The sequence below is a fragment of the Haliotis rubra genome, unplaced genomic scaffold, assembly GCF_003918875.1.
Source record: "Haliotis rubra isolate DU_JTF1 unplaced genomic scaffold, ASM391887v1 Scf766, whole genome shotgun sequence".
NCBI lineage: Eukaryota > Metazoa > Mollusca > Gastropoda > Lepetellida > Haliotidae > Haliotis > Haliotis rubra.
In genome coordinates, this window is record NW_025767486.1 from 398,518 (window position 1) to 426,361 (window position 27,844).

At 41.7% G+C, this 27,844-nt stretch overlaps 1 protein-coding gene across 3 annotated transcripts in view; it reads right to left on the bottom strand.

Moving 5' to 3' along the window:
• Positions 1-27,844, bottom strand: part of LOC124260501 (coiled-coil domain-containing protein 169-like) — a 31,272-nt gene that overhangs the window by 2,102 nt on the left and 1,326 nt on the right. Inside the window, exons 2-6 of one of the 3 annotated variants that reach the window (XM_046694830.1) lie at positions 24,119-24,297; positions 6,561-6,643; positions 2,812-2,925; positions 2,435-2,574; positions 1,532-1,677 (exon numbers count right to left, since the gene is read on the bottom strand). In XM_046694830.1, the coding sequence (XP_046550786.1) occupies positions 1,532-1,677; positions 2,435-2,574; positions 2,812-2,925; positions 6,561-6,643; positions 24,119-24,297 (662 nt within the window). Of the gene's footprint in view, positions 1-1,531; positions 1,678-2,434; positions 2,575-2,811; positions 2,926-6,560; positions 6,644-6,860; positions 6,952-12,088; positions 12,404-24,118; positions 24,298-27,844 lie in introns of those variants that run through there. The other 2 variants (XM_046694832.1, XM_046694831.1) reach the window with 2 other exon arrangements.

Consider the following 27,844-nt stretch of genomic DNA (forward strand, 5'->3'; position numbering starts at 1 on the left):
TATGGTACTCACACCCCATCATGTGGTACTAACCCCTTGAATATGGTACTCACTCCCATCATGTGGTACTAACCCCTTGAATATGGTACTCACTCCCCATCATCTAATGAATATGGTACTCACCCCCATAACTAACCCCTTGAATATGGTACTCACCCCCATCATGTGGTACTAACCCCTTGAATATGGTACTCACCCCATCATGTGGTACTAACCCCTTGAATATGGTACTCACCCCCATCATGTGGTACTAACCCCTTGAATATGGTACTCACTCCCCATCATGTGGTACTAACCCTTGAATATGGTACTCATCCCCATCATGTGGTACTAACCCCTTGAATATGGTACTCACCCCCCATGTGGTACTAACCCCTTGAATATGGTAACTCACTCCCATCATGTGGTACTAACCCTTGAATATGGTACTCACTCCCATCATGTGGTACTAACCCTTGAATCATGTGGTAACCCCTTGAATATGGTACTCACTCCCATCATGTGGTACTAACCCCTTGAATATGGTACTCACTCCCATCATGTGGTACTAACCCCTTGAATATGGTACTCACTCCCATCATGTGGTACTAACCCCTTGAATATGGTACTCACCCCCATCATGTGGTACTAACCCTTGAATATGGTACTCACTACCCCCATCATGTGGTACTAACCCTTGAATATGGTACTCACTCCCAGCATGTGGTACTAACCCCTTGAATATGGTACTCACCCCCATCATGTGGTACTAACCCCTTGAATATGGTACTCACTCCCATCATGTGGTACTAACCCCTTGAATATGGTACTCACCCCCATCATGTGGTACTAACCCCTTGAATATGGTACTCACCCCATCATGTGGTACTAACCCCTTGAATATGGTACTCACCCCCATCATGTGGTACTAACCCCTTGAATATGGTACTCACCCCCATGATGTGGTACTAACCCCTTGAATATGGTACTCACCCCCATCATGTGGTACTAACCCTTGAATATGGTACTCACCCCCATCATGTGGTACTAACCCCTTGAATATGGTACTCACCCCCATCATGTGGTACTAACCCCTTGAATGTGGTACTCACCCCCATCATGTTGTACTCACCCCCATCATGTGGTACTAACCCCTTGAATACAGTACTCACCCCCATCATGTGGTACTAACCCCTTGAATGTGGTACTAACCCCTTGAATATGGTACTCGCCCCCATCATGTGGTACTTACCCCTTGAATGTGGTACTCACCCCCATCATGTGGTACTCACCCTTTGAATATCTTGCAGTTCTTCATGTGATACTTACCCAACTTTGTCTGGCTGTTCTTACTGTGGTACTTACCACCTGACTTTCTGGCTGTTCTTGCTGTGGTACTCACCCTCCCGAACCTCTGTCTGTTCTTGCTGTGGTACCCACCCTCCTGAAACTCTAGCTGTTCTTGAGTGGTACTCACCCTCCTGAATCTTTAGCTGTTCTTGAGTGGTCCTCACACTCCCGGATCTCTAGCTGTTCTTACTGTTGTACTCACCCTCCTGAATCTCTAGCTGTTCTTGCTGTGGTACTGCCATCCAGAAGCGCCATCTTCTGCCTGATCCGCACGTCTTCCAAGTGACCTTTAGTAGCATTGATCTCCAGGACATGCTGCTTCCTCTCATCATTGGCCTTGTGATATGCCTGCAACATCAACCACATCATTGGCCTTGTGATATGCCTGCAACATCAACCACATCATTGGCCTTGTGATATGCCTGCAACATCAACCAGATCATTGGCCTTGTGATATGCCTGCAACATCAACCACATCATTGGCCTTGTGATATGCCTGCAACATCAACCACATCATTGGCCTTGTGGATATGCCTGCAACATCAACCACATCCTTGGCCTTGTGATATGCCTTCAACATCAACCACATCATTGGCCTTGTGATATGCCTGCAACATCAACCAGATCATTGGCCTTGTGATATGCCTGCAACATCAACCACATCATTGGCCTTGTGATATGCCTGCAACATCAACCACATCATTGGCCTTGTGATATGCCTGCAACATCAACCACATCATTGGCCTTGTGATATGCCTGCAACATCAACCACATCATTGGCTTTGTGATATGCCTGCAACATCAACCACATCATTGGCCTTGTGATATGCCTGCAACATCAACCACATCATTGGCCTTGTGATTTGCCTGCAACATCAACCACATCATTGGCCTTGTGATATGCCTGCAACATCAACCAGATCTGTCCTGTAACACTCCTACTGGCCAAGGCTTAGCACAATATTTGGATTTGTTGTGTTTGTAAATACACAATTTTCACTTCTATTAAGGTATGAATGTGCCACAAGCACCAGCACTCCAGCTTTATGTCTGAGTGTACCCCACCCTGGTGACTGGCAAACCCTCGTATGCATGTCACTCTCACCTTGGACTCCTGGTCAAGCCTCCACTCAAGATCACGTAGTTGGTTGTACAGACTCTGCTTCTCCTTCTCCAGATTCTTGATCATCTGTGGACTGGCCTCCATGTCATCAAAGCTGCGATTATCTCGTGGAGACTTGTTTGCTGAATCACACACTCCAATGTTAAACTTGATGCAAAGGAGATCTCAGATGTGGATGAAGTTTAGAATGTGAATCTACACAGTTGTGACTGTCCCTCAGAGATGTTAGACCTGCACTCCCATATATGTGACCTACATTCACAGATGTGTGATTGGTAGTTAAAGATGTATCACCTACCAACACAGATGTGGACAGTTCCTCACAGATGTGGGGCTGTCCTAATCAATGTGTGACCTACCTTCCCGGACATTTTTACGTGCCTCCTCCACCTTGTTCTGGAAGATGAGGATCTGCCTCTCCAGCTGCTGATTCATCTCCTGCTGGGTCTCGAACCGTGTCTTCCACTCATTACCTGAAACACAGTCACATCGCCGCTCATTACCTGCAACAGTCACATCGCCACTCGTTACCTGAAACACAGTCACATCACCACACATTGTGTGTGTGTGTGTTCCCCTCATTTCTAATGTGTGTGTTGCCTTCATTCTGGATGTGTGTGTGTGTGTTGCCTTTATTCTGGATGTGTGTGTGTGTGTTACCTTCATTCTGGATGTGTGTGTGTGTGTTGCCTTTATTCTGGATGTGTGTGTGTGTGTGTTACCTTCATACTGGATGTGTGTGTGTTACCTTCATTTCGATGTGTTACCTTCATTCTGGATGTGTGTGTGTGTTGCCTTTATTCTGGATGTGTGTGTGTGTGTGTGTGTTATCTTCATTCTGTATGTGTGTTCCCCTCACTCTTGATGTGTGTGTTCCCTTCATTTCTAATGTGTGTGTTGCCTTTATACTGGATGTGTGTGCTACCTTCATTCTGTAGGTGTGTTCCCCTCATTCTTCATGTGTGTGTGTGTGTTCACCTCATTTCTAATGAGTGTGTTATAGAGCTGTGTATCGTGGCCTAAGTGGCGAGACGATATATCCCGATACCAGTTTAATGAGGCGAGACAATATATCATGAAAGTATTGGCAAGGAACCTGCGAGACGATTATGATCACGATACAGTGATGGCGATACGATACGTATCCCGATACTTTACAATTCTAAAAACAGGACATATATGATAGATAAATGACTGAATCTTTATTTGTTATACAGCAGAACATGTGTTACATTCACACACACTTAAAAGGCTGTTCATGTAATTAAGTTTCAGCATTTTATGCTTAAGAAAGTACAATCAAACATATTCTGTATACCTTGATCTAGGTTTCACTTGAAAAGTTATGTTTCTGCACCAATGCTTTCACAGACAATTTATACAGTAATTTATACCAGAATCACTGCAAAAAACTCATAAGTATGCTTTCTAAATTTTATCTTCTCTTTCTTAACAAAGCTAAGACATCGTTCATAGTTGTTAATAAATGGTGTTATTTGTCAAACAACTAAAACATGTTTCAATTACTTAAAGACAAGTCTTTTACAGTTCACAGAGATTGAAAAATGTTCACACTCTTTCACTGATACACTAACTCCTTTGTTCATGTAACAAAGATGGCAGACACAAACAAATTCGTTTTAGGTTTAGTTTGTTTTTAAAATTCAGAAAAAATTCAAAGAGACTCCCTTCCTATTACTTATGCAATACTCCCTACAACTTTAAGTACTATTTAAGTAGTATCGGGATATATCGTCTCTTGTGGCGATACATCGACGTATCATGAACCCTTGCGATATAAATATCCTGATATATTGCCCAAATGTGTTTTGTATCGATGCACTCGTATCGCGTAGTTGACGATGCAAACATCGATACTATCGATGAATCGTTACACCACTAGTGTGTTACCTTCATTCGGTAAGTGTGTGTTACCTTCATTGTGGATGTGTGTGTGTTACCTTCATTCGGTAAGTGTGTGTTACCTTCATTGTGGATGTGTGTGTGTTACCTTCATTCGGTAAGTGTGTGTTACCTTTATTCTGGATGTGTGTTCCCTTCATTCTGGATGTTTGCATGTTCCCTTCATTCTGGATGTGTGTTACCTTCTTTCTGGATGCGTGTGTTACTTTCATTCTGGATGTGTGTTATCTTCATTCCGGATGTGTGTGCTACTTTCATTCTGGATGTGTGTTACTTTCATTCTGGATGTGTGTTACCTTCATTCCCGATGTGTGTGTTACCTTCATTCTGGATGTGCATGTTACCTTCATTCTGGATGTAACCTTCATTCCCGATGTATGTTACCTTCATTCTGCATGTGCATGTTACCTTCATTCTGCATGTAACCTTCATTCTGGATGTGTGTTACCTTCATTCTGGATGTGCATGTTACCTTCATTCTGGATGTGCATGTTACCTTCATTCTGCATGTAACCTTCATTCTGGATGTGTGCTACCTTCATTCTGGATGTGTGTTACTTTCATTCTGGATGTGCATGTTACCTTCATTCTGCATGTAACCTTCATTCTGGATGTGTGTTACCTTCATTGTGGATGTGCATTTTACCTTCATTCTGGATGTGTGTTACCTTCATTCTTGATGTGCATGTTACCTTCATTCTGGATGTGCATGTTACCTTCATTCTGGATGTGTGTGTTACCTTCATTCTGGATGTGTGTTACCTTCATTCTGGATGTGTGTTACCTTCATTCTGGATGTGCATGTTACCTTCATTCTGGATGTGTGTTACCTTCATTCTGGATGTGTGTTACCTGCATTCTGGATGTGTGTTACCTTGCATTCTGGATGTGTGTGTTACCTTCATTCTGGATGTGTGTGTTACCTTCATTCTGGATGTGTGTTACCTTCATTCTGGATGTGTGTTACCTTCATTCTGGATGTGTGTGTTACCTTCATGTGTGTTACCTTCATTCTGGATGTGTGTTACCTTCATTCTGGATGTGTGTGTGTTACATTCTGGATTGTGTGATGTTACCTTCATTCTGTGTGTGTTACCTTCATTCTGGATGTGTGTTACCTTCATTCTGGATGTGTGTGTGTTACCTTCATTCTGGATGTGTGTTACCTTCATTCTGGATGTGTGTGTTACCTATATTATGCATGTGCATGTTACCTTCATTCTGGATGTGTGTGTTACCTTCATTCTGGATGTGTGTGTGTTACCTTCATTCTGGATGTGTGTGTTACCTTCATTCTGGATGTGTGTGTGTTACCTTCATTCTGGATGTGTGTGTTACCTTCATTCTGGATGTGTGTTACCTTCATTCTGGATGTGTGTTACCTTCATTCTGGATGTGCATGTTACCTTCATTCTGGATGTGTGTTACCTTCATTCTGGATGTGTGTTACCTTCATTCTGGATGTGTGTGTGTTACCTTCATTCTGGATGTGTGTTACCTTCATTCTGGATGTGCATGTTACCTTCATTATGGATGTGCATGTTATCTTCATTCTGGATGTGCATGTTATCTTCATTCTGGATGTGTGTGTTACCTTCATTCTGGATGTGTGTTAACTTCATTCTGGATGTGCATGTTACCTTTATTCTGGATGTGCATGTTACCTTCATTCTGGATGTGTGTGTTACCTTCATTCTGGATGTGTGTTACCTTCATTCTGGATGTGTGTGTTACCTTCATTCTGGATGTGTGTTACCTTCATTCTGGATGTGTGTTACCTTCATTCTGGATGTGTGTTACCTTCATTCTGGATGTGTGTGTTACCTTCATTCTGGATGTGTGTTACCCGCATTCTGGATGTGTGTGTTACCTTCATTCGGTATGTGTGTGTGTGTGTGTTACCTTCATTCTTGACATGTGTGTTTGTTACCTTCATTCTTGACGTGTGTGTGTGTGTGTGTGTGCGTGCGTGCGTGCGTGCGTGCGTGCGTGCGCGCTCCCTTTATTCTTGATATGTATGTGTGTCGGGATGCGCGTGTTACCTTCATTCTTGATATGTATGTGTGTCGGGATGCGGGTGTTACCTTCATTTTTTATATGTATGTGTGTCGGGATGCGCGTGTTACCTCATTTCTCGACATGTGTCTGTTACTTTCAACCTTAATATAAATATGTGTGTGTTTACCTTCATTCTCGATGGCATCAAATCTTTTTTCCAGCTCCTCCACTGTAGATTTGAGTTCTGCAGCTGACTGATCCAACATCTCCCTGGATCAAATGGAGAGTTTAGTTAATCGGTATTAATAAACTGGGGTTTATAAACATATATCCCATCTTTAGATATAACATATCATATAGCCCATCTGTGGAGTCAAGCAGTGCCCCTCGTCATCACGCACGTGATGACCTGTTAGGAATGCACACAGAACGGTCAATTTAGTTTAGGTAACTAGTTGTCATATCTTTATACGAAATAAAGTCTTACTTCATTTGGTTTTCCTGCTGAATTTCTGCACGAAGCTTTTCTAATTCAAAGTTTCCCATCGTGTCAGCCGCCATATTGGATCGCTACAACGTTGCTATGTACAATGTGACGTCACGTGGTATATCCCAACTTTCTATTTATAGATTGTCGAAGAATCCCTGCCAACGTTCGAAGGTAAATAAGTATCAGAGAATATGCGTTGGTTCGCAATGTTTGACAGCTTTAGTGACAATGTGTACATGGAGTAAATAAAATAGTATTTGTATGGAAACTGATCAAAATGTATTTAGTGGTCTACAGAATTGCTTTTGATAATAATTTGCAGGTAAACTGAAAATATACTTCAGACTATTATCGTCTTGTACTGGCTTCATTGATTTGTTTTGTCAGGGAGAATAGAAGTTCTGTTGATTATCCCTGGTTTTGTTTATCGTGTTCATTATACGGAATATATATTTAAAAACAATGACTAACAGAAGTTTTTAGTCTCTCACTCCTTCAGAGGCGTTGCTATCAATTTGTATATCGGAGCAGTCACGGATGGTATAACCAGGGCGACTATATAATGTTGTAGATTATCCCTGATATAACTGTAGAAATAACATCAAAGATGCAAATATCACCTGCGGTTATGTAGCGTATTGATAATGCATAACCACTAGTTTTATTTCAACGTGTAAAGGTTCCGTGAAGATGGAATTGTCATTGAGCTAATATTTGTAAGGTTATATTTGTTTTGATCTTATCATTGGCATTTTCATAGTAATGACATATTTATCGATAATGTAAATGAAAATAAGCGTTGAAATATTTACAGATAGTAATATAAAACGAATGACGAAGGTCAAAATATTGTTCGTGGTTACTTGTTTGATGCCGCTTTCTAATCTACTGCTATCGTTGTTCACTGGCTAGTCAACTCTCCACTCACTTGGGAAAGCAATGTAACCTTTATCTGTATAATAACCCCCACCCACCCCACCCACCCTCCCGTACCGTGTCTGTGTCACCTTGAAGTAAGATTATGTCATTCTATATTCCAATATGGTAAGTAAACACATCCCTTCTTGAAGACTGTTACTTTCTTTAAGAGGAAGAGCCCAACGTATCGTTTGCCACTATTTTGTTGTTGTAAACCCAGGGGTGAAATCATTACCGGTATTTAGTACGGTATACAGCCTGCCAGGACTCAGTTCCACCAAGCGATCTTACCTAAGGTAATCAACAGTGCCATACCTCAACATAGGCTAGCTTTAGTCGCTGCCGTACAGGCCCCTGCCATACAGATCGACGATCGATTCTAGGTACACTGTCTCCATGACGATCGATCCTAGATACCCACTGTCTCCATGACATCACAGTGTGTTAACATCATAGACAACCACGGGATGACTTACAATCGATTTGAGTCAACAGTATTGTATTATGAATGATGACAACTGAATGTGTTTTAATAAAGCCGTATTTTACTGCTATTGGGCCCATACTGTATGTGCACTAGAGCAAATGAGTAGACATAGCAACAAGGATTTTGTGCAAATACGACACAAATAGATACGTTACTTGTTTTCAGGTGTGTAATTAATTTCAAATTGTTTTGAACACGTTAAAGCAGATGACTCAACTTAAACTGCAATTTGACAAGAATTTACCGTTATCTTCATGAAAAATAGTTACTCTTTACACCGACGATGAATGCACAATTCTGCGGTATCCGCCACAGAGCTCCGTGTCTGTATACTGAGATGCTTACATATATACATACTAATATTTGTATGGCGCCCATATCCAGCTTAGCTGCTCAAAGTCGCTTTGTTTTCCCCATGTTTATTTCAAGGGCGCATCGTACTTTCAATCTCAAATCCTTGGTGAGCATACAACTCACTGCAGTCAATAGGCGAACCAAGTTAATGTGGCTGTCCATTCACAGTTGGGTGGACTACGACACATAGTCACAGTACTTTGTCGAAGTTAACTGCACGATGCAGTGCACAGGGTTGTGTACTGTGCACCATGGGTTGTGACAACACTGAAAGAGTGAGGTGTGTTTATGTAGTTATACATGTAACGTATCTGCATCTCGACACCATAACATACTACTGGAGAGGGTTACATGACATGAAACATGGCAAATCTTCTTTTTCTCAGCGTTATAAGTTACAAACCTGGTTTTTGACATGTTGTACACGTGCTTCTTTGTGGAGAAGGAATGAGCTATTGGTGGAGAAGGAATGAGCTATGGGCGGAGAAGGAATGAGCTATGGGTGGTGAAGGAATGAGCTATGGGTGGTGAAGGAATGAGCTATTGGTGGTGAAGGAATGAGCTATGGGTGGTGAAGGAATGAGCTATGGGTGGTGAAGGAATGAGCTATTGGTGGAGAAGGAATGAGCTATGGGTGGAGAAGGAATGAGCTATGGGTGGAGAAGGAATGAGCTATGGGTGGAGAAGGAATGAGCTATGGGTGGAGAAGGAATGAGCTATGGGTGGAGAAGGAATGAACTATGGGTGGAGAAGGAATGAGCTATGGGTAGAGAAGGAATGAGCTATGGGTGGAGAAAGAATGAGCTATGTGTGGAGAAGGAATGAGCTATGGGTGGTGAAGGAATGAGCTATGGGTGGAGAAGGAATGAGCTGTGGGTGGAGAAGGAATGAGCTATGGGTGGAGAAGGAATGAGCTATGGGTGGAGAAAAGTAATGAGCTATGGGTGGAGAAGGAATGAGCTATGGGTGGAGAAGGAATGGGTTGAGTGAAGTCAGCCGGACGGTGTCACTCATGGTGTAATGTAGCAATGCGCCACTGCAGTCATAAATACACCTGACAAGTACGCATCAGCTCGATGGCAAGAGGTGTGATTTCAAGGCATACTGGAACCATATGATCGATCGTCCCTGTCAGATACCATCAATACTACAACGTGTTGTCTAAAAAACACACATCTAACTAGTAAATGTCTTTGGTTCATGTTGACAACATTTCAAACAATCGTTCAGACCTGAATAAGTAATGATGTACTGTCACCAGGTATAACGTCCTGTCACCGGATATAACGTCCTGTCACCGGATATAACGTCCTGTCACCAGGTATAACGTACTGTCACCAGGTATAACGTACTTTCACCGGATATAACATACTGTCACCAGGTATAAGGTACTGTCACTAGGTATAAAGTACTGTCACTAGGTATAACGTACTGTCACCGGATATAACGTCCTGTCACCAGGTATAAAGTACTGTCACTAGGTATAACGTACACCAGGTATAACGTACTGCCACTAGGTATAATGTACTGTCACCAGGCATAACGTACACCAGGTATAACGTACTGTCACCGGATATAACGTCCTGTCACCAGGTATAACGTCCTGTCACCAGGTATAAAGTACTTTCACTAGGTATAAAGTACTGTCACCAGGTATAACGTACACCAGGTATAACGTACTGTCACCGGATATAACGTCCTGCCGCCAGGTATAACGTACTGTATCCAGGTATAACTTACTGTCACCGGATATAACGCCCTGCCGCCAGGTATAACGTACTGTATCCAGGTATAACGTACTGTCACCAGGTTTTACGTACTGCCACCGGATATAACGTCCTGTCACCAGGTATAACGTACCGTATCCAGGTATAACGTACTGTCACCAGGTATAATATACTATCACCAGGTATAATGTACTGTCACCAGGTTTAACGTCCTGTCACCAGGTATAACGTACTGTCACCAGGTGTAACGTCCTTTCATCAGGTATAAGGTACTGTCTCTAGGTATACTGTACTGTCTCCAGGTATAACGTCCTGTCTCCAGGTATAACGTCCTGTCACCAGGTATAACGTACTGTCACCAGGTATAACGTCCTGTCACCAGGTATAACGTACTGTCTCTAGGTATACTGTACTGTCTCCAGGTATAACGTCCTGTCACCAGGTATAACGTACTGTCTCTAGGTATACTGTACTGTCTCCAGGTATAACGTCCTGTCACCAGGTATACTGTACTGTCTCCAGGTATAACGTCCTGTCTCCAGGTATAACGTCCTGTCACCAGGTATAACGTACTGTCACCAGGTATAACGTCCTGTCACCAGGTATAACGTACTGTCTCTAGGTATACTGTACTGTCTCCAGGTATAACGTCCTGTCACCAGGTATAACGTACTGTCTCCAGGTATAACGTCCTGCCTCCAGGTATAACGTCCTGTCACCAGGTATAACGTCCTGTCTCCAGGTATAACGTCCTGTCACCAGGTATAACGTACTGTCTCTAGGTATACTGTACTGTCTCCAGGTATAACGTACTGTCACCAGGTATAACGTACTGTCTCTAGGTATACTGTACTGTCTCCAGGTATAACGTCCTGTCACCAGGTATAACGTACTGTCTCCAGGTATAACGTCCTGTCTCCAGGTATAACGTACTGTCACCAGGTGTAACGTCCTTTCATCAGGTATAAGGTACTGTCTCTAGGTATACTGTACTGTCTCCAGGTATAACGTCCTGTCACCAGGTATACTGTACTGTCTCCAGGTATAACGTCCTGTCTCCAGGTATAACGTCCTGTCACCAGGTATAACGTACTGTCACCAGGTGTAACGTCCTGTCACCAGGTATAACGTACTGTCTCTAGGTATACTGTACTGTCTCCAGGTATAACGTCCTGTCACCAGGTATAACGTACTGTCTCTAGGTATACTGTACTGTCTCCAGGTATAACGTCCTGTATAACGTCCTGTCACCAGGTATAACGTACTGTCTCCAGGTATACTGTACTGTCTCCAGGTATAACGTCCTGTCACCAGGTATACTGTACTGTCTCCAGGTATAACGTCCTGTCACCAGGTATAACGTACTGTCTCCAGGTATAACGTCCTGTCTCCAGGTATAACGTACTGTCTCCAGGTATAACGTCCTGTCACCAGGTATAACGTACTGTCTCTAGGTATACTGTACTGTCTCCAGGTATAATGTATTGAGACTGGAGTGGTTCGCTCGTTGTTAATGCGGTGTAGTGGTTCATCCCGCGTTAATGTGGTCGAGTTGTTCACTCCGTGTTAATGTGGTCGAGTGGTTCACTCCGTGTTAATGTGGTCGAGTGGTTCACTCCGTGTAGATCTGGCAAAGTGGTTCACCCCGTGTTAATGTGGTAGAATTGTTCAACCCCTCGTGGATCTGATAGGGTGGATTCGGTGGAGGGATTACATTCCAAAAATCCTTGTGATCTTACCTGGCCTCCTGAGAGTCTGTCCTGGCCCAGTCCGACATCCTGCCCCAATGTCCAGTACACACAGAGTCAGGCTAATGTTCCCCTACTTTGTAACACAGGACACCTCCAGCATCTACATCTCACAGTGCTTCACAGGATAATGCATTTTGATTTCTATTGAATTATTGATCTCGTGTCTCTCCTGTTATCCCGGACTGGGTCCACCGTGAAGAGGACAGTGCGTGCACTCGGGCGTCGTCACAGCTCGCCCGCAGCAAGTGTACAATTTGCACTACGTTGGCTGGTATACTAATCTGTAGGTTATACACTCCTGTATTTCAACATAGCTATCATAGCATAACATTTCATACGCTAATGTCACAGTTGTTAGCGTGCGAGCGGCGTGTCAAGAAGATCCGTTCGAGATCACTTTTACCTGTGTTTGGAGAGAAGCCAATCAGATATGGCAGGTAGCAGATGGGAATAATTTGTACCCAGGGCAGCACTGTTGTCTGACGTTAATAGCTTTAACTGTAATGGAACTGTCCGGCTTTAATATGTAACCTGGGGTCTAAAAGTTGATTCCAACCGTCTATAAAACCTTGCTTCATTACCCTTAGGGCGACACAAATACTCTCGAGGTTATAGGTCTCCTCGCCCAAAGACAGCAAAATGTCCAGACAAGTTGAGTCACATATATATACTCTCCCAAAAAAGAAACGCATATAGGAATTTCAACTGTATTTTTATGTTTATTTTGAAACATCTTGTAAGCTTTATGAGTCAATGAAATATAGCGACATTGCACACTGGGAATGCAGACTTATCCGTCTTTGGCACCAACTCGAGGGAAGTCAGTTTGAGTGTCACATGGAGACGTGTGGTGGCGCTGAAGTCAATACCTCGTGTGACCACCCTGGGCATTCAGAACTGCACGGCATCGCCTCGGCATCGAACGAATAAGTCTCAGAATCTCGTGTTGCCCAATCGCAGCCCACTCTGCCTGTAGTGCCTGTGCGAGTTGCTGAAGTGTCTGGGGCTGAGGGTTACGGCGTCGCACCCGTCTGTCCAGGGCATCCCACAGATGTTCGATCGGGTTTAAGTCCGGTGATCTTGAGGGCCAGGGGAGCACATTGATGTTGTGGTTCTGGAGGAAGTCTCTAGTGTGATGTGCTGTGTGGGGCCTAGCATTGTCCTGTTGAAACAACTCCCTCTGGCGATCAATGATTGGAAGGAGGTGTGGGCGTAGGATTTCGTCACAGTACCGTTGAGCTGTCAGGTTGCCCTGAATCATCACCAAATCACTTCTCGCACGGCAGGTGATCGCCCCCATATCATAACACTTCCCCGGCCGAATCTGTCCACCTGGGGAACGCAAGCGTCGGCGAAACGTTCACGTCAACGTCTGTACACCCGCATTCTTCCATCGCGTCGTTCCAATTGAAATCGTGATTCATCACTGAACCAGATTCTACGCCAATTCGGTAGGTTCCAGGCCTGACCTGAACGTTGGTGCACCATTGAACTCGATGTCGACGATGTTGTTGTCGAAGCACAGGGCCAAAATAAGGTCTTCTGGCACGTAAACCAGCCTATCTCAACCTGTCCTGACGGTCTGTGCAGAAAGCCTCCTCAATCCGGGTATTTGTCGAGCGGTACTGGTCGCCGTAGCTGTTCCATGACGCAGGTGATGTACGCGGATGTAGCGATCCTGCACCGCAGTGGTCGCTCGAGGTCGCCCACTACGAGGGGCATCTGCTACCGCATTCTGCCGGCGATATCTCTCCCAGAGCAGTGAAATGGTGCTTTGTTGAACATTCATGCGTCGGGCAACTGCACGTTGAGACCGGCCAGCTTCAAGCAAACCAATGGCGATATGACGGTTGGCTTCACTTAGACGTTGCATTATGCGTTCGTCAACAATATTTCAAATAAAGTGAATAATCGACAGACAGCGATCAACCTTTTATACCCATCACTGAGACTATCTTATCCCCAACATTCACGTGCATTGCATGTGAATAGTGTATTCTGTGACACTACACGTCGAAATTGAAAATCATGCTGTTAAATACGGGTATTTTACGGATGGTGCGTTTTGTTGTGATGTTTCAAAACATAAACACCATAGGACTCATAAACAGAGCAAAACCTTTTGTAAAATGAATCACGTTTTAATTAATTGCTACATGAAATTGCTATTTTCATGATGCGTTTCTTTTTTGGGAGAGTATATATTACTGATATTCAAGATTTCACATCGGGTTTATGTGTTTGACACTTTGTTTGACTACATATATGTTTGACGTCGTGTGTGTATGTGCTTAGTACCGTGTGGAACAGTGTACATGATTGACGCCACGTTAGGGGGCATGTACGAGGAATGTGTTTGACGGTGTATGACATAATATGTGTTTGACGCTGTGTTGGTATATGTTTATTACACATTGGTCTATGTTAGAGACACATTGCTCTATGTTAGAGATACATTGGTCTATGTAGAGATACATTGGTCTATGTTAGAGATACATTGGTCTATGTTAGAGATACATTGGTCTATGTTAGAGATACATTAGTCTTTTTCAGTCTTTGTTAGAGATACATTAGTCTATGTTAGAGATACATTGGTCTATGTTAGAGATACATTAGTCTATGTTAGAGATACATTGGTCTATGTTGGGGATACATTGGTCTATGTTAGAGATACATTGGTCTATGTTGGGGATACATTGGTCTATGTTAGAGACACATTGGTCTATGTTAGAGACACATTGGTCTATGTTAGAGACACATTGGTCTATGTTAGAGATACATTGGGCTATGTTAGAGATACATTTGTCTTTGTTAGAGATACATTAGTCTATGTTAGAGACACATAAGTCTATGTTAGAGATACATTAGTCTATGTTAGAGACACATAAGTCTATGTTAGAGATACATTAGTCTATGTTAGAGATACATTGGTCTATGTTAGAGATACATTAGTCTATGTTAGAGATACATTGGTCTATGTTAGAGACACATTGGTCTATGTTAGAGGCACATTGGTCTATGTTAGAGACACATTGGTCTATGTTAGAGACACATTGGTCTATGTTAGAGACACATTGGTCTATGTTAGAGACACATTGGTATTTGTTAGAGATACACTGGTCTATGTTAGAGGCACATTGGTCTATGTTAGAGACACATTGGTCTATGTTAGAGACACATTGGTCTGTGTTAGAGATACATTAGTCTATGTTAGAGATACATTGGTCTATGTTAGAGATACATTGGTTTATGTTAAAGACACATTGGTCTATGTTACAGACACATTGGTCTATGTTAGAGACACATTGGTCTATGTTAGAGACACATTGGTCTATGTTAGAGACACATTGGTCTATGTTAGAGATACATTGGTCTATGTTAGAGATACATTGGTCTATGTTAGAGATACTTTGGTCTATGTTAGAGATACATTGGTCTGTGTTAGAGACACATTGGTCTATGTTAGAAACACATTGGTCTATGTTAGAGACACATTGGTCTATGTTAGAGATACATTTGTCTATGTTAGAGATACATTGGTCTATGTTAGAGACACAATGGTCTATGTTAGAGATACATTGGTCTATGTTAGAGACACATTGGTCTATGTTAGAGGCACATTGGTCTATGTTAGAGGCACATTGGTCTATGTTAGAGGCACATTGGTCTATGTTAGAGATACATTGGTCTATGTTAGAGATACATTGATCTATGTTAGAGACACATTGGTCTATGTTAGAGGCACATTGGTCTATGTTAGAGACACATTGGTATTTGTTAGAGATACCTTGGTCTATGTTAGAGATACATTGGTCTATGTTAGAGATACATTGGTCTATGTTAGAGACACATTGGTCTATGTTAGAGACACATTGGTCTATGTTAGAGGCACATTGGTCTATGTCAGAGACACATTGGTATTTGTTAGAGATACACTGGTCTATGTTAGAGACACATTAGTCTATGTTAGAGACACATTGGTATTTGTTAGAGACACATTGGTATTTGTTAGAGATACACTGGTCTATGTTAGAGATACACTGGTCTATGTTAGAGACACATTAGTCTATGTTAGAGACACATTGGTATTTGTTAGAGACACATTGGTATTTGTTAGAGATACACTGGTCTATGTTAGAGACACATTAGTCTATGTTAGAGATACATTGGTCTATGTTAGAGGCACATTGGTCTATGTCAGAGACACATTGGTCTATGTTAGAGATACATTGGTCTATGTTAGAGATACATTGGTCTATGTTAGAGATACTTTGGTCTATGTTAGAGATACATTGGTTTATGTTAAAGACACATTGGTCTATGTTAGAGACACATTGGTCTATGTTAGAGACACATTGGTCTATGTTAGATATACACTGGTCTATGTTAGAGACACATTAGTCTATGTTAGAGACACATTGGTATTTGTTAGAGACACATTGGTATTTGTTAGAGATACACTGGTCTATGTTAGAGACACATTAGTCTATGTTAGAGATACATTGGTCTATGTTAGAGATACATTGGTCTATGTTAGAGACACATTGGTCTATGTTAGAGACACATTGGTCTATGTTAGAGACACATTAGTCTATGTTAGAGACACATTGGTATTTGTTAGAGACACATTGGTCTATGTTAGAGATACATTAGTCTATGTTAGAGACACATTGGTCTATGTTAGAGGCACATTAGTCTATGTTAGAGACACATTGGTATTTGTTAGAGACACATTGGTATTTGTTAGAGATACACTGGTCTATGTTAGAGACACATTGGTCTATGTTAGAGATACATTGGTCTATGTTAGAGATACATTGGTCTATGTTAGAGACACATTGGTCTATGTTAGAGACACATTGGTCTATGTTAGAGACACATTAGTCTATGTTAGAGACACATTGGTATTTGTTAGAGACACATTGGTATTTGTTAGAGACACATTGGTCTATGTTAGAGATACATTAGTCTATGTTAGAGACACATTGGTCTATGTTAGAGACACATTAGTCTATGTTAGAGACACATTGGTATTTGTTAGAGACACATTGGTATTTGTTAGAGATACACTGGTCTATGTTAGAGACACATTGGTCTATGTTAGAGATACATTGGTCTATGTTAGAGATACATTGGTCTATGTTAGAGACACATTGGTCTATGTTAGAGACACATTGGTCTATGTTAGAGACACATTAGTCTATGTTAGAGACGTATTGGTATTTGTTAGAGACACATTGGTATTTGTTAGAGACACATTGGTCTATGTTAGAGATACATTAGTCTATGTTAGAGACACATTGGTCTATGTTAGAGACACATTAGTCTATGTTAGAGACACATTGGTATTTGTTAGAGACACATTGGTATTTGTTAGAGATACACTGGTCTATGTTAGAGACACATTGGTCTATGTTAGAGACACATTGGTATTTGTTAGAGATACACTGGTCTATGTTAGAGACACATTGGTCTATGTTAGAGATACATTGGTCTATGTTAGAGATACATTGGTCTATGTTAGAGATACATTAGTCTATGTTAGAGACACATTAGTCTATGTTAGAGACACATTGGTCTATGTTAGAGACACATTAGTCTATGTTAGAGACACATTGGTCTATGTTAGAGACACATTAGTCTATGTTAGAGACACATTAGTCTATGTTAGAGACACATTAGTCTATGTTAGAGATACATTAGTCTATGTTAGAGGCACATTGGTCTATGTTAGAGACACATTAGTCTATGTTAGAGACACATTAGTCTATGTTAGAGACACATTAGTCTATGTTAGAGGCACATTGGTCTATGTTAGAGACACATTAGTCTATGTTAGAGACACATTGGTCTATGTTAGAGACACATTAGTCTATGTTAGAGACACATTGGTATTTGTTAGAGACACATTGGTATTTGTTAGAGATACACTGGTCTATGTTAGAGACACATTAGTCTATGTTAGAGATACATTGGTCTATGTTAGAGTTACATTGGTCTATGTTAGAGACACATTGGTCTATGTTAGAGACACATTGGTCTATGTTAGAGACACATTAGTCTATGTTAGAGACGTATTGGTATTTGTTAGAGACACATTGGTATTTGTTAGAGACACATTGGTCTATGTTAGAGATACATTAGTCTATGTTAGAGACACATTGGTCTATGTTAGAGACACATTAGTCTATGTTAGAGACACATTGGTATTTGTTAGAGACACATTGGTATTTGTTAGAGACACATTGGTATTTGTTAGAGATACACTGGTCTATGTTAGAGATACATTAGTCTATGTTAGAGACACATTGGTCTATGTTAGAGACACTTTAGTCTATCTTAGAGACACATTGGTATTTGTTAGAGACACATTGGTATTTGTTAGAGATACACTGGTCTATGTTAGAGACACATTAGTCTATGTTAGAGATACATTGGTATTTGTTAGAGATACATTGGTCTATGTTAGAGACACATTGGTCTATGTTAGAGATACATCGTTCTTGAATGTGCATCGTTCCGTAGCTCGATACCACTCACAGTTTCCTTTGTTTCCGTGTCTTTGGTTGAACATCCAGCTGTATGAGAGGCAGTACAATGTCGTGGCCTTGGCTCAGTCACTGACAGACAGATTATCGACCAACAACACCATGCACAAGATCTACTGATGGACCAAGAATCCCTACATTGATTTATAATCGTTGTCAGGACAACAAAACACAAATATCACAACACGTATTTGTCCGAAAAGCTGGTATTGTTGTAACTATGTATTCTACTGACTACGTCATGAGGCTGATCGACAAAGGCCTTCACACACGTCAACAGAAGGCAGGTAAACAAGACGGTGTTAGACTTAACTCACCAGGTGGAAGGATCAATACTAAACTGTATTAGACGACAAATTCAAATATTGATTAACCTATTACACTTTGCCAGGTAGAGCATAACATTTACAAATTCAAGAAGGACACGGTACACTATCGAGTTCCGCCTGGACTAGCTTATAGGTGTCGTACCGACATATTGTTTATAGTGTTTGCCGATGACACCATCTCCCTCTTTGTCAATGGGCCTTCAAATGAACAGAATGTGTTGTTATGTTACTGTTCCGAAAGGAGGAAAGGCCTGAACGTATGTTGTGTACGGTATTGTGTATTCACCAAAGTACGGGTGTAACGTATGTTGTGTACGTTATTGTGTATTCACAGACGTATGGGTGTAATGTATGTTGTGTACGTTATTGTGTATTCACCAAAGTACGGGTGTAACGTATGTTGTGTACGTTATTGTGTATTCCCAGACGTACGGGTGTAACTTATGTTGTGTACGGTATTGTGTATTCACCAAAGTACGGGTGTAACGTATGTTGTGTACGTTATTGTGTATTCACAGACGTACGGGTGTAACGTATGTTGTGTACGTTATTGTGTATTCACAGTCGTACTGGTGTAACGTATGTTGTGTACGTTATTGTGTATTCACAGACGTACGGGTGAGTACAAAGGCATCCACGAAGTAAATCTCTCTGACTACTGCTATTTGAAAGCGCTCCGTGGATCTGGGAAAGAAGTCCTCAAGATTTCTCAAGTGGGACAATGTCGTTCGAAAACAGGCAATGTTTTGACGGAACTGACATTAATATGTTCTGAAAATGGAAAAATCAGGCAAATCCTTTGAGGTTTTGATAATGGTATCAATACCACTTCTTTCCTGGCCCACCTGTATATATGTATATAAAACCGATTTAACACGTTCGTATTAATAGATGACTGTTTGCCCGGTAACGGTTGACGCCAATCTGGACATGCAACGTCCTGCTTATTGGGTTGACATGCCATGTCGAACACTTCATTTATTTTGATTTCTTACAAGTCGGCTATGAATCCACAGTGAACAGAAGCATTTCGACATGCCGAATAGGTTTCCTTCCACCACAATACATATGAGTAGGACAAGTGAAACAAATGTCGAGAAAAGTCCCGTCCGGCTGCGAACATAATCCTTCTCATACAGGAATTTGTATGCAAGTACACCGATCTTGACACTACAGACGCATAACTGACTGTATTGAAAACTAGTACATGATGCTGGTGCTACTGCAAAATGTTGTGCATTGAAACTGATCCTATGTAGCAGTAGATTTGTTGTATAACAGTGATGATAGACCGTACGACTCAAGAGTGGGTATCGTTGAGTTTGGCTTAACCCCGCCTGACACAGTATCCCAGTTATATTTATATACTCTTCAAAAAAAGAAACTTGACATAGGACAAATTTGAATTTTAGGAAAATATATGACACAAAAAAAATCCATGCTGAATCCCAGCATATGGGGGAATGGTTGTCGACGACAAAACGTTTGAAAAAAGAAACGTTTAACAAAAACGTAACGTTACACTCACATCTGTAGTGAATCGCTAAGACTCACACTACATGAAATGCACAAGCATCATGAAATTGTGTATCACCCAGAGCTGAAGCCTATGACTGTAGGCTTTAAAGAGCCACGTAAATGGTACTCCACATGCATTTCTTTAAGCCACTATAGACGACAAGAGAATGAAAAGACTGACAGAAGCTCAACGACACAACGCCATCGGCCGTTTACAAGGACGGACATCGCAGCATGATGTGGCAAGGCACTTTAGCGTGTCCAGACAGACCACCTCAAACCTATGGACCCGATACAAAAATACTGGGGGTGTTAATGACAGACCCAGGTCAGGTCGACCTGGAGTTCTACCGCCGCCCAGGATTAATACATCCGGTTGAGACATTTTCGTTCGAACACCACGGCCGCATCATCCACAACAATCCAAATCCCTGGACTGCTTCGAATCTCCGACCAGACAGTGCGCAATTGGCCATGGAAAGCCAGATTTTTTGTCAGAAGACCAGTTCCCTACATCAACGTCAACGGTTGATCTTTGAAGCAATGCAATGCTCGACCTCACGTTGCACGTTTTTGAGAGGTCTTCCTCCAGCAAACCAATGTTCTGTTGTTACCTTGGCCTTCTCGATCACCGGATTTGTCCCCCATCGATGGGATACTCTTGATCGACGCTTGCGCCTGCGTAATCCGCCACATCAGACACTATAAGAACTGCACACATCACTTCAGCAAGTGTATCAAAACATTCCTCAAGACAGCATTCGGTATCTCCTTTCTTCTATGGGTCACCGCTGCCAAGCTGTTATCGATGCGCATGGTGGTCACACCAGATACTGACATTTTACTCTGACCAAGTGGCTTTAATAGCCCTCTTTGGTTTTACCAAACATTTTCTGGATAATCATGTTTTGTAAATGTGTAAAGTGATGATTTTACTGTAACTGAGCAATGATGTCATGTTTGAATCAGTTATATGCACTCAGTAAGTAAATTCCAAAACAGCATGTCAAGTTTCTTTTTTTGAAGAGTATATATTGCGGTGAATCAGGACACCCGAAGTAATGGTCATACTCATAGAAACAAGAAACAAGATGGGATCAAACTGGGATTCGATTCTGGTGCAACACTGCGTCGTCTCAGATAAGTGAGCGATCTATCCCGAGGGGTGTACAACTTACGATGTTTGACTGATACTCTGAGCCTCACATACAAAGTCAGGATCCAAATACGTTATTCTGCTTTTCAAAGAATATTTCTCCTTTCGCATTAATAGAGATTTGTATTGCCAATGCTGCCGGGATTGTATCCCAGTTTCGTAGAAATACTTTTCTTTTGCTAAAGTGCCACGACGTTCCAGTGGAGATGGGTTCCAGACAGAGCTTTCTCTATCTCACGGAGCCAGAAAAAGAAGGTGGGTGCTGATTGAATACAAAGGCATACTCGTGGATTGTAACCATTTCAGCTCCACACGCCTTGTACTTTTTATATTCATCCCTTATTTATGATATGTTTCTTTGGTTGTTGTTGTCAAATACTTGTGGAATTGTGTGGAATTTAACTGGACGTAGGTCTCCAACCCCTGAAAACTTTAAGTGTCACCTCAACACCTTTCTCTACAAAAAGTTCAATGGACTTCAATAATGCCTTACTGATTGTTACCGCTATGAGCATACCTGGTGTGGAGTTTGGCGCTGTGTATAAATGGACACATTATTATTATTAGTAGTAGTAGTAGTAGTAGTAAACATCAAATTTCGCCAGTGCTTGAAACTTTCTGGATCAGCCTCAAACTGCGCGAGATTGTGACGCGACTGGGTCCAGATTGTCACACGACTGGGTCTAGATTGTGAAGCGACTGGGTCTAGATTGTGACGCGACTTTGTCTAGGTTGTCACACGACTGGGTCTAGATTGTGACGCGACTGGGTCTAGATTGTGACGCGACTGGGTCTAGATTGTGAAGCGACTGGGTCTAGATTGTGAAGCGACTGGGTCTAGATTGTGAAGCGACTGGGTCTAGATTGTGAAGTGACTGGGTCTAGATTGTGAAGTGACTGGGTCTAGATTGTGACGCGACTGGGTCTAGGTTGTCACACGACTGGGTCTAGATTGTGACGCGACTGGGTCTAGATTGTGACGCGACTGGGTCTAGATTGTGAAGTGACTGGGTCTAGATTGTGACGCGACTGGGTCTAGATTGTGAAGCGACTGGGTCTAGATTGTGAAGTGACTGGGTCTAGATTGTGAAGTGACTGGGTCTAGATTGTCACACGACTGTGTCTAGATTGTGACGCGACTGGGTCTAGATTGTGAAGCGACTGGGTCTAGATTGTGAAGCGACTGGGTCTAGATTGTGAAGCGACTGGGTCTAGATTGTGAAGCGACTGGGTCTAGATTGTGAAGTGACTGGGCCTAGATTGTGACGCGACTGGGTCTAGATTGTGACGCGACTGGGTCTAGATTGTGAAGCGACTGGGTCTAGGTTGTCACACGACTGGGTCTAGATTGTGACGCGACTGGGTCTAGATTGTGACGCGACTGGGTCTAGATTGTGACGCGACTGGGTCTAGATTGTCACACGACTGGGTCTAGATTGTGAAGCGACTGGGTCTAGATTGTGACGCGACTGGGTCCAAATTGTGACGCGACTGGGTCTAGATCGTGACGCGACTGGGTCTAGATTGTGACGCGACTGGGTCTAGGTTGTCACACGACTGGGTCTAGGGTGAAGCGACTGGGTCTAGATTGAGACGCGACTGGGTCTAGATTAGGTTGTGACGCGACTGGGTCTAGGATTGTCACACGACTGGGTCTAGATTGTGACGCGACTGGGTCTAGATTGTGAAGCGACTGGGTCTAGATTGTGAAGCGACTGGGTCTAGATTGTGAAGTGACTGGGTCTGGGTCCTAGATTGTGACGCGACTGGGTCTAGATTGTGACGCGACTGGGTCTAGATTGACGACTGGGTCTAGACTGGCGACTGGGTCTAGATTGTGAAGCGACTTGGTTTAGATTGTCACGCGACTGGGTCTAGATTGTGAAGCGACTGGGTCTAGATTGTGACGCGACTTTGTCTAGGTTGTGAAGTGACTGGGTCTAGATTGTGACGCGACTGGGTCTAGATTGTGACGCGACTGGGTCTAGATTGTGAAGCGACTGGGTCTAGATTGTGACGCGACTTTGTCTAGGTTGTCACACGACTGTGTCTAGATTGTGACGCGACTGGGTCTAGATTGTGACGCGACTGGGTCTAGATTGTGAAGCGACTGGGTCTAGATTGTCACGCGACTGTTTCTTTATGAAATATCAGAAGCTTTAGCTCTGAATGCTCCGATTCTGTATTGGCCAAGTGTGACGATGAATGAACTGACGTCACAGGCCTGCCAGGGGTCACTACGCTAACATTCCCGCCCACCCGTTTACAATGGAATGCATAGGATGGTGAATTCTTCCTTAGTGTTTAACACATGTGTTCATGTCTGGCTTTGGACGTTAAGCCAGTGTCTCTGCAGTGTCTCTGACCGTATCTCCACGACGTCATATAATGCGCATGACAAATGATATCACGATTTGACAAATTCTTTATATGTGAGGCTCAGAACTTAGGAATCGACAAGGAGTACCTTTCAAAGTCATCAGCTTCTTTCCTTGGGGTGGGTCTCCACCGTGGGGTGTACTCAGCCTTGCTCTCCCGGGCAAAAGCGGGGTGGACCGACGCTGCACTTCCCTGAACTTCTAAGCCGTCGGCGTCGCCAGTCAACGTCAATGTCATCTCATCGTCCCCATGAGACCTGCGACTGCTCTAGAAATTTCAATACAAGACGTATGAGGTAATGTTTTTCTCTATAACAAATAGTTTTGTTGGATATATCTTAATCCTGTAATGTACAATGTGTTATATACAGTTTGGTATATGTGCTCCAGGTGTGTAAAGCTTGTTACACAGGTGTACAAGGTGTATGCAACGTGTTACATATATATGCCAGGTGTACAAGGTGTATAAAACTTGAATATGTCCTGTGTACAAGGTGTATGCAACTTGTTACATGAATATGTCCTCTGTTCCAGGTGGATACAACTTGTTACAAGAATGAGCCCTGTGTATCAACTGAATACAACTTGTTACATGCATATGCCTTCTTTTCCAGGTGTATACAAATTGTTCCAAGAATATGTTCTTTGTTCCACGTAGATACAACTTGTTACATGAATATGTCAGGTGTACAGGGTGTATAAAACTTGTAACATATATATGCCAGGTGTACAAGGTGCATACAACTTGTTACCTGAATATGTCCTGTGTACAAGGTGTATGCAACTGGTTACCTATATATGCCAGGTGTACAGGGTGTATACAACTTGTTACATGAATATGTCCTCTGTTGCAGGTTGCAACTTATTGCATGAATATGCAAGGTGTACAAGGTGTATACAACTTGTTACAAGAATATGTCCTGTGTACAAGGTGTATGCAACTTGTTGCATGAATATGCCAGGTGTACAAGGTGTATACAACTTGTTACAAGAATATGTCCTGTGTACAAGGTGTATGCAACTTGTTGCATAAATATGCATGGTGTACAAGGTGCATACAACTTGTTACATGAATATGTCCTGTGTACAAAGTTTATGCAACTTGTTACATGAATATGTCCTGTGTACAAGGTGTATACAACTTGTTACATGAATAAGTCCTGTGTACAAAGTTTATGCAACTTGTTACATGAATATTTCCTGTGTACAAGGTTTATGCAACTTGTTACATGAATATGTCCTCTGTTCCAGGTGTATAAAACTTGTTACATGAATATACCCTGTGTACCAGCTGAATACAACTTGTTACATGAATATGTCCTCTGTTCCAGGTGTATAAAACTTGTTACATGAATATGCCCTGTGTACCAGCTGAATACAAGTTGTTGCATGAATATGTCCTGTGTACAAGGTGTATGCAACTTGTTACATGAATATGCCAGGTGTACAAGGTGTATAAAACGTCTTACATAAATATGTCCTGTGTTCCAGGTGTATACAACATGTTGCAAGAATATGCCCTGTGTAGGTGAATACAACTTGTTACATGAATATGGCCTGTGTTCCAGCTGAATACAACTTGTTACACGAATATGGCCTGTTTTCCAGCTGAATACAACTTGTTACATGAATATGGCCTGTGTTCCAGCTGAATACAACTTGTTACATGAATATGGCCTGTGTTCCAGCTGAATACAACTTGTTACATGAATATGGCCTGTGTTCCAGCTGAATACAACTTGTTACGTGAATATGGCCTGTTTTCCAGCTGAATACAACTTGTTACATGAATATGGCCTGTGTTCCAGCTGAATACAAAATGTTACATGAATATGGCCTGTGTTCCAGCTGAATACAACTTGTTACATGAATATGCCCTGTGTTCCAGCTGAATACAACTTGTTACATGAATGTGGTCTGTGTTCCAGCTGAATACAAGTTGTAACATGAATATGGCCTGTGTTCCAGCTGAATATAACTTGTTACATGAATATGGCCTGTGTTCCAGCTGAATACAAGTTGTTACATGAATATGCCCTGTGTTCCAGCTGAATACAACTTGTTACATGAATATGCCCTCTGTTCCAGGTGAATACAACTTGTTACATAATATGCCCTTTTCAATTTGTACTTTTTTCCAACTTGTTCTATATTATACCCCACAGTGTTACACACAATGTTAGGGGAAGATGTCGTGGTCTAGTTCATACCTCCACAGTGTTAAAGATAGTGTTAGGGGAAGATATCGTGGCCTCTATCATACCTCCACAGTGTTATACATAGTGTTAGTTGAAGATATCGTGGACTATATCATACCTCCACAGTGTTATACATAGTGTTAGTTGAAGATATCGTGGACTATATCATACCTCCACAGTGTAATACATAGTGTTAGTTGAAGATATCGTGGACTATATCATACCTCCACAGTGTTATACATAGTGTTAGTTGAAGATATCGTGGACTATATCATACCTCCACAGTGTTATACATAGTGTTAGTTGAAGATATCGTGGACTATATCATACCTCCACAGTGTAATACATAGTGTTAGTTGAAGATATCGTGGACTATATCATACCTCCACAGTGTTATACATAGTGTTAGTTGAAGATATCGTGGACTATATCATACCTCCACAGTGTTATACATAGTGTTAGTTGAAGATATCGTGGACTATATCATACCTCCACAGTGTAATACATAGTGTTAGTTGAAGATATCGTGGACTATATCATACCTCCACAGTGTAATACATAGTGTTAGTTGAAGATATCGTGGACTATATCATACCTCCACAGTGTTATACATAGTGTTAGTTGAAGATATCGTGGACTATATCATACCTCCACAGTGTAATACATAGTGTTAGTTGAAGATATCGTGGACTATATCATACCTCCACAGTGTTATACATAGTGCTAGGTGATGATATCATGGTGTATATCATGCCTCCATAGTGTTATACATAGTGTTATGGGAAGATATCATGGTCTCTATCATACCTCCACAGTATTATACATAGTTTAAAGGGAAGATGTCATGGTCTATATCATACCTCCACATTATTGTAAATTTTGTTAGGTGAAGATATCATGGTCTACATCATACCTCCACAGTATTATACATTTTGTTAGGTGAAGATATCATGGTCTACATCATACCTCCACAGTATTATACATTTTGTTAGGTGATGATGATCATGTCCGATATACATACTACCTACATTATGAGTGATGATGATCATGTTCGATATATATACTACCTACATCATGAGTGATGTTGATCATGTCCTATATATATGCTACCTACATAATCAGTCATGACGATCAAGTCCTATATATATACTACCTACATTATCAGTGATGACGATCATGTCCTATATATATAGTACCTACATTATGAGTGATGACGATCATGTTCTATATATATACTACCTACATTATGAGTGATGATGATCATGTTCTATATATATAGTACCTACATTATGAGTGATGACGTTCATGTCCTATATATATATACTACCTACATTATGAGTGATGACGATCATGTCCTATATATATACTACCTACATAATCAGTGATGACGATCATGTCCTATATATATACTACCTACATTATGAGTGATGTTGATCATGTCCTATATATATACTACCTACATTATGAGTGATGATGATCATATACTATATATATATACTACCTACATTATGAGTGATGTTGATCATGTCCTATATATATACTACCTACATAATCAGTGATGACGATCATGTTCTATATATATACTACCTACATTATGAGTGATGACGATCATGTCCT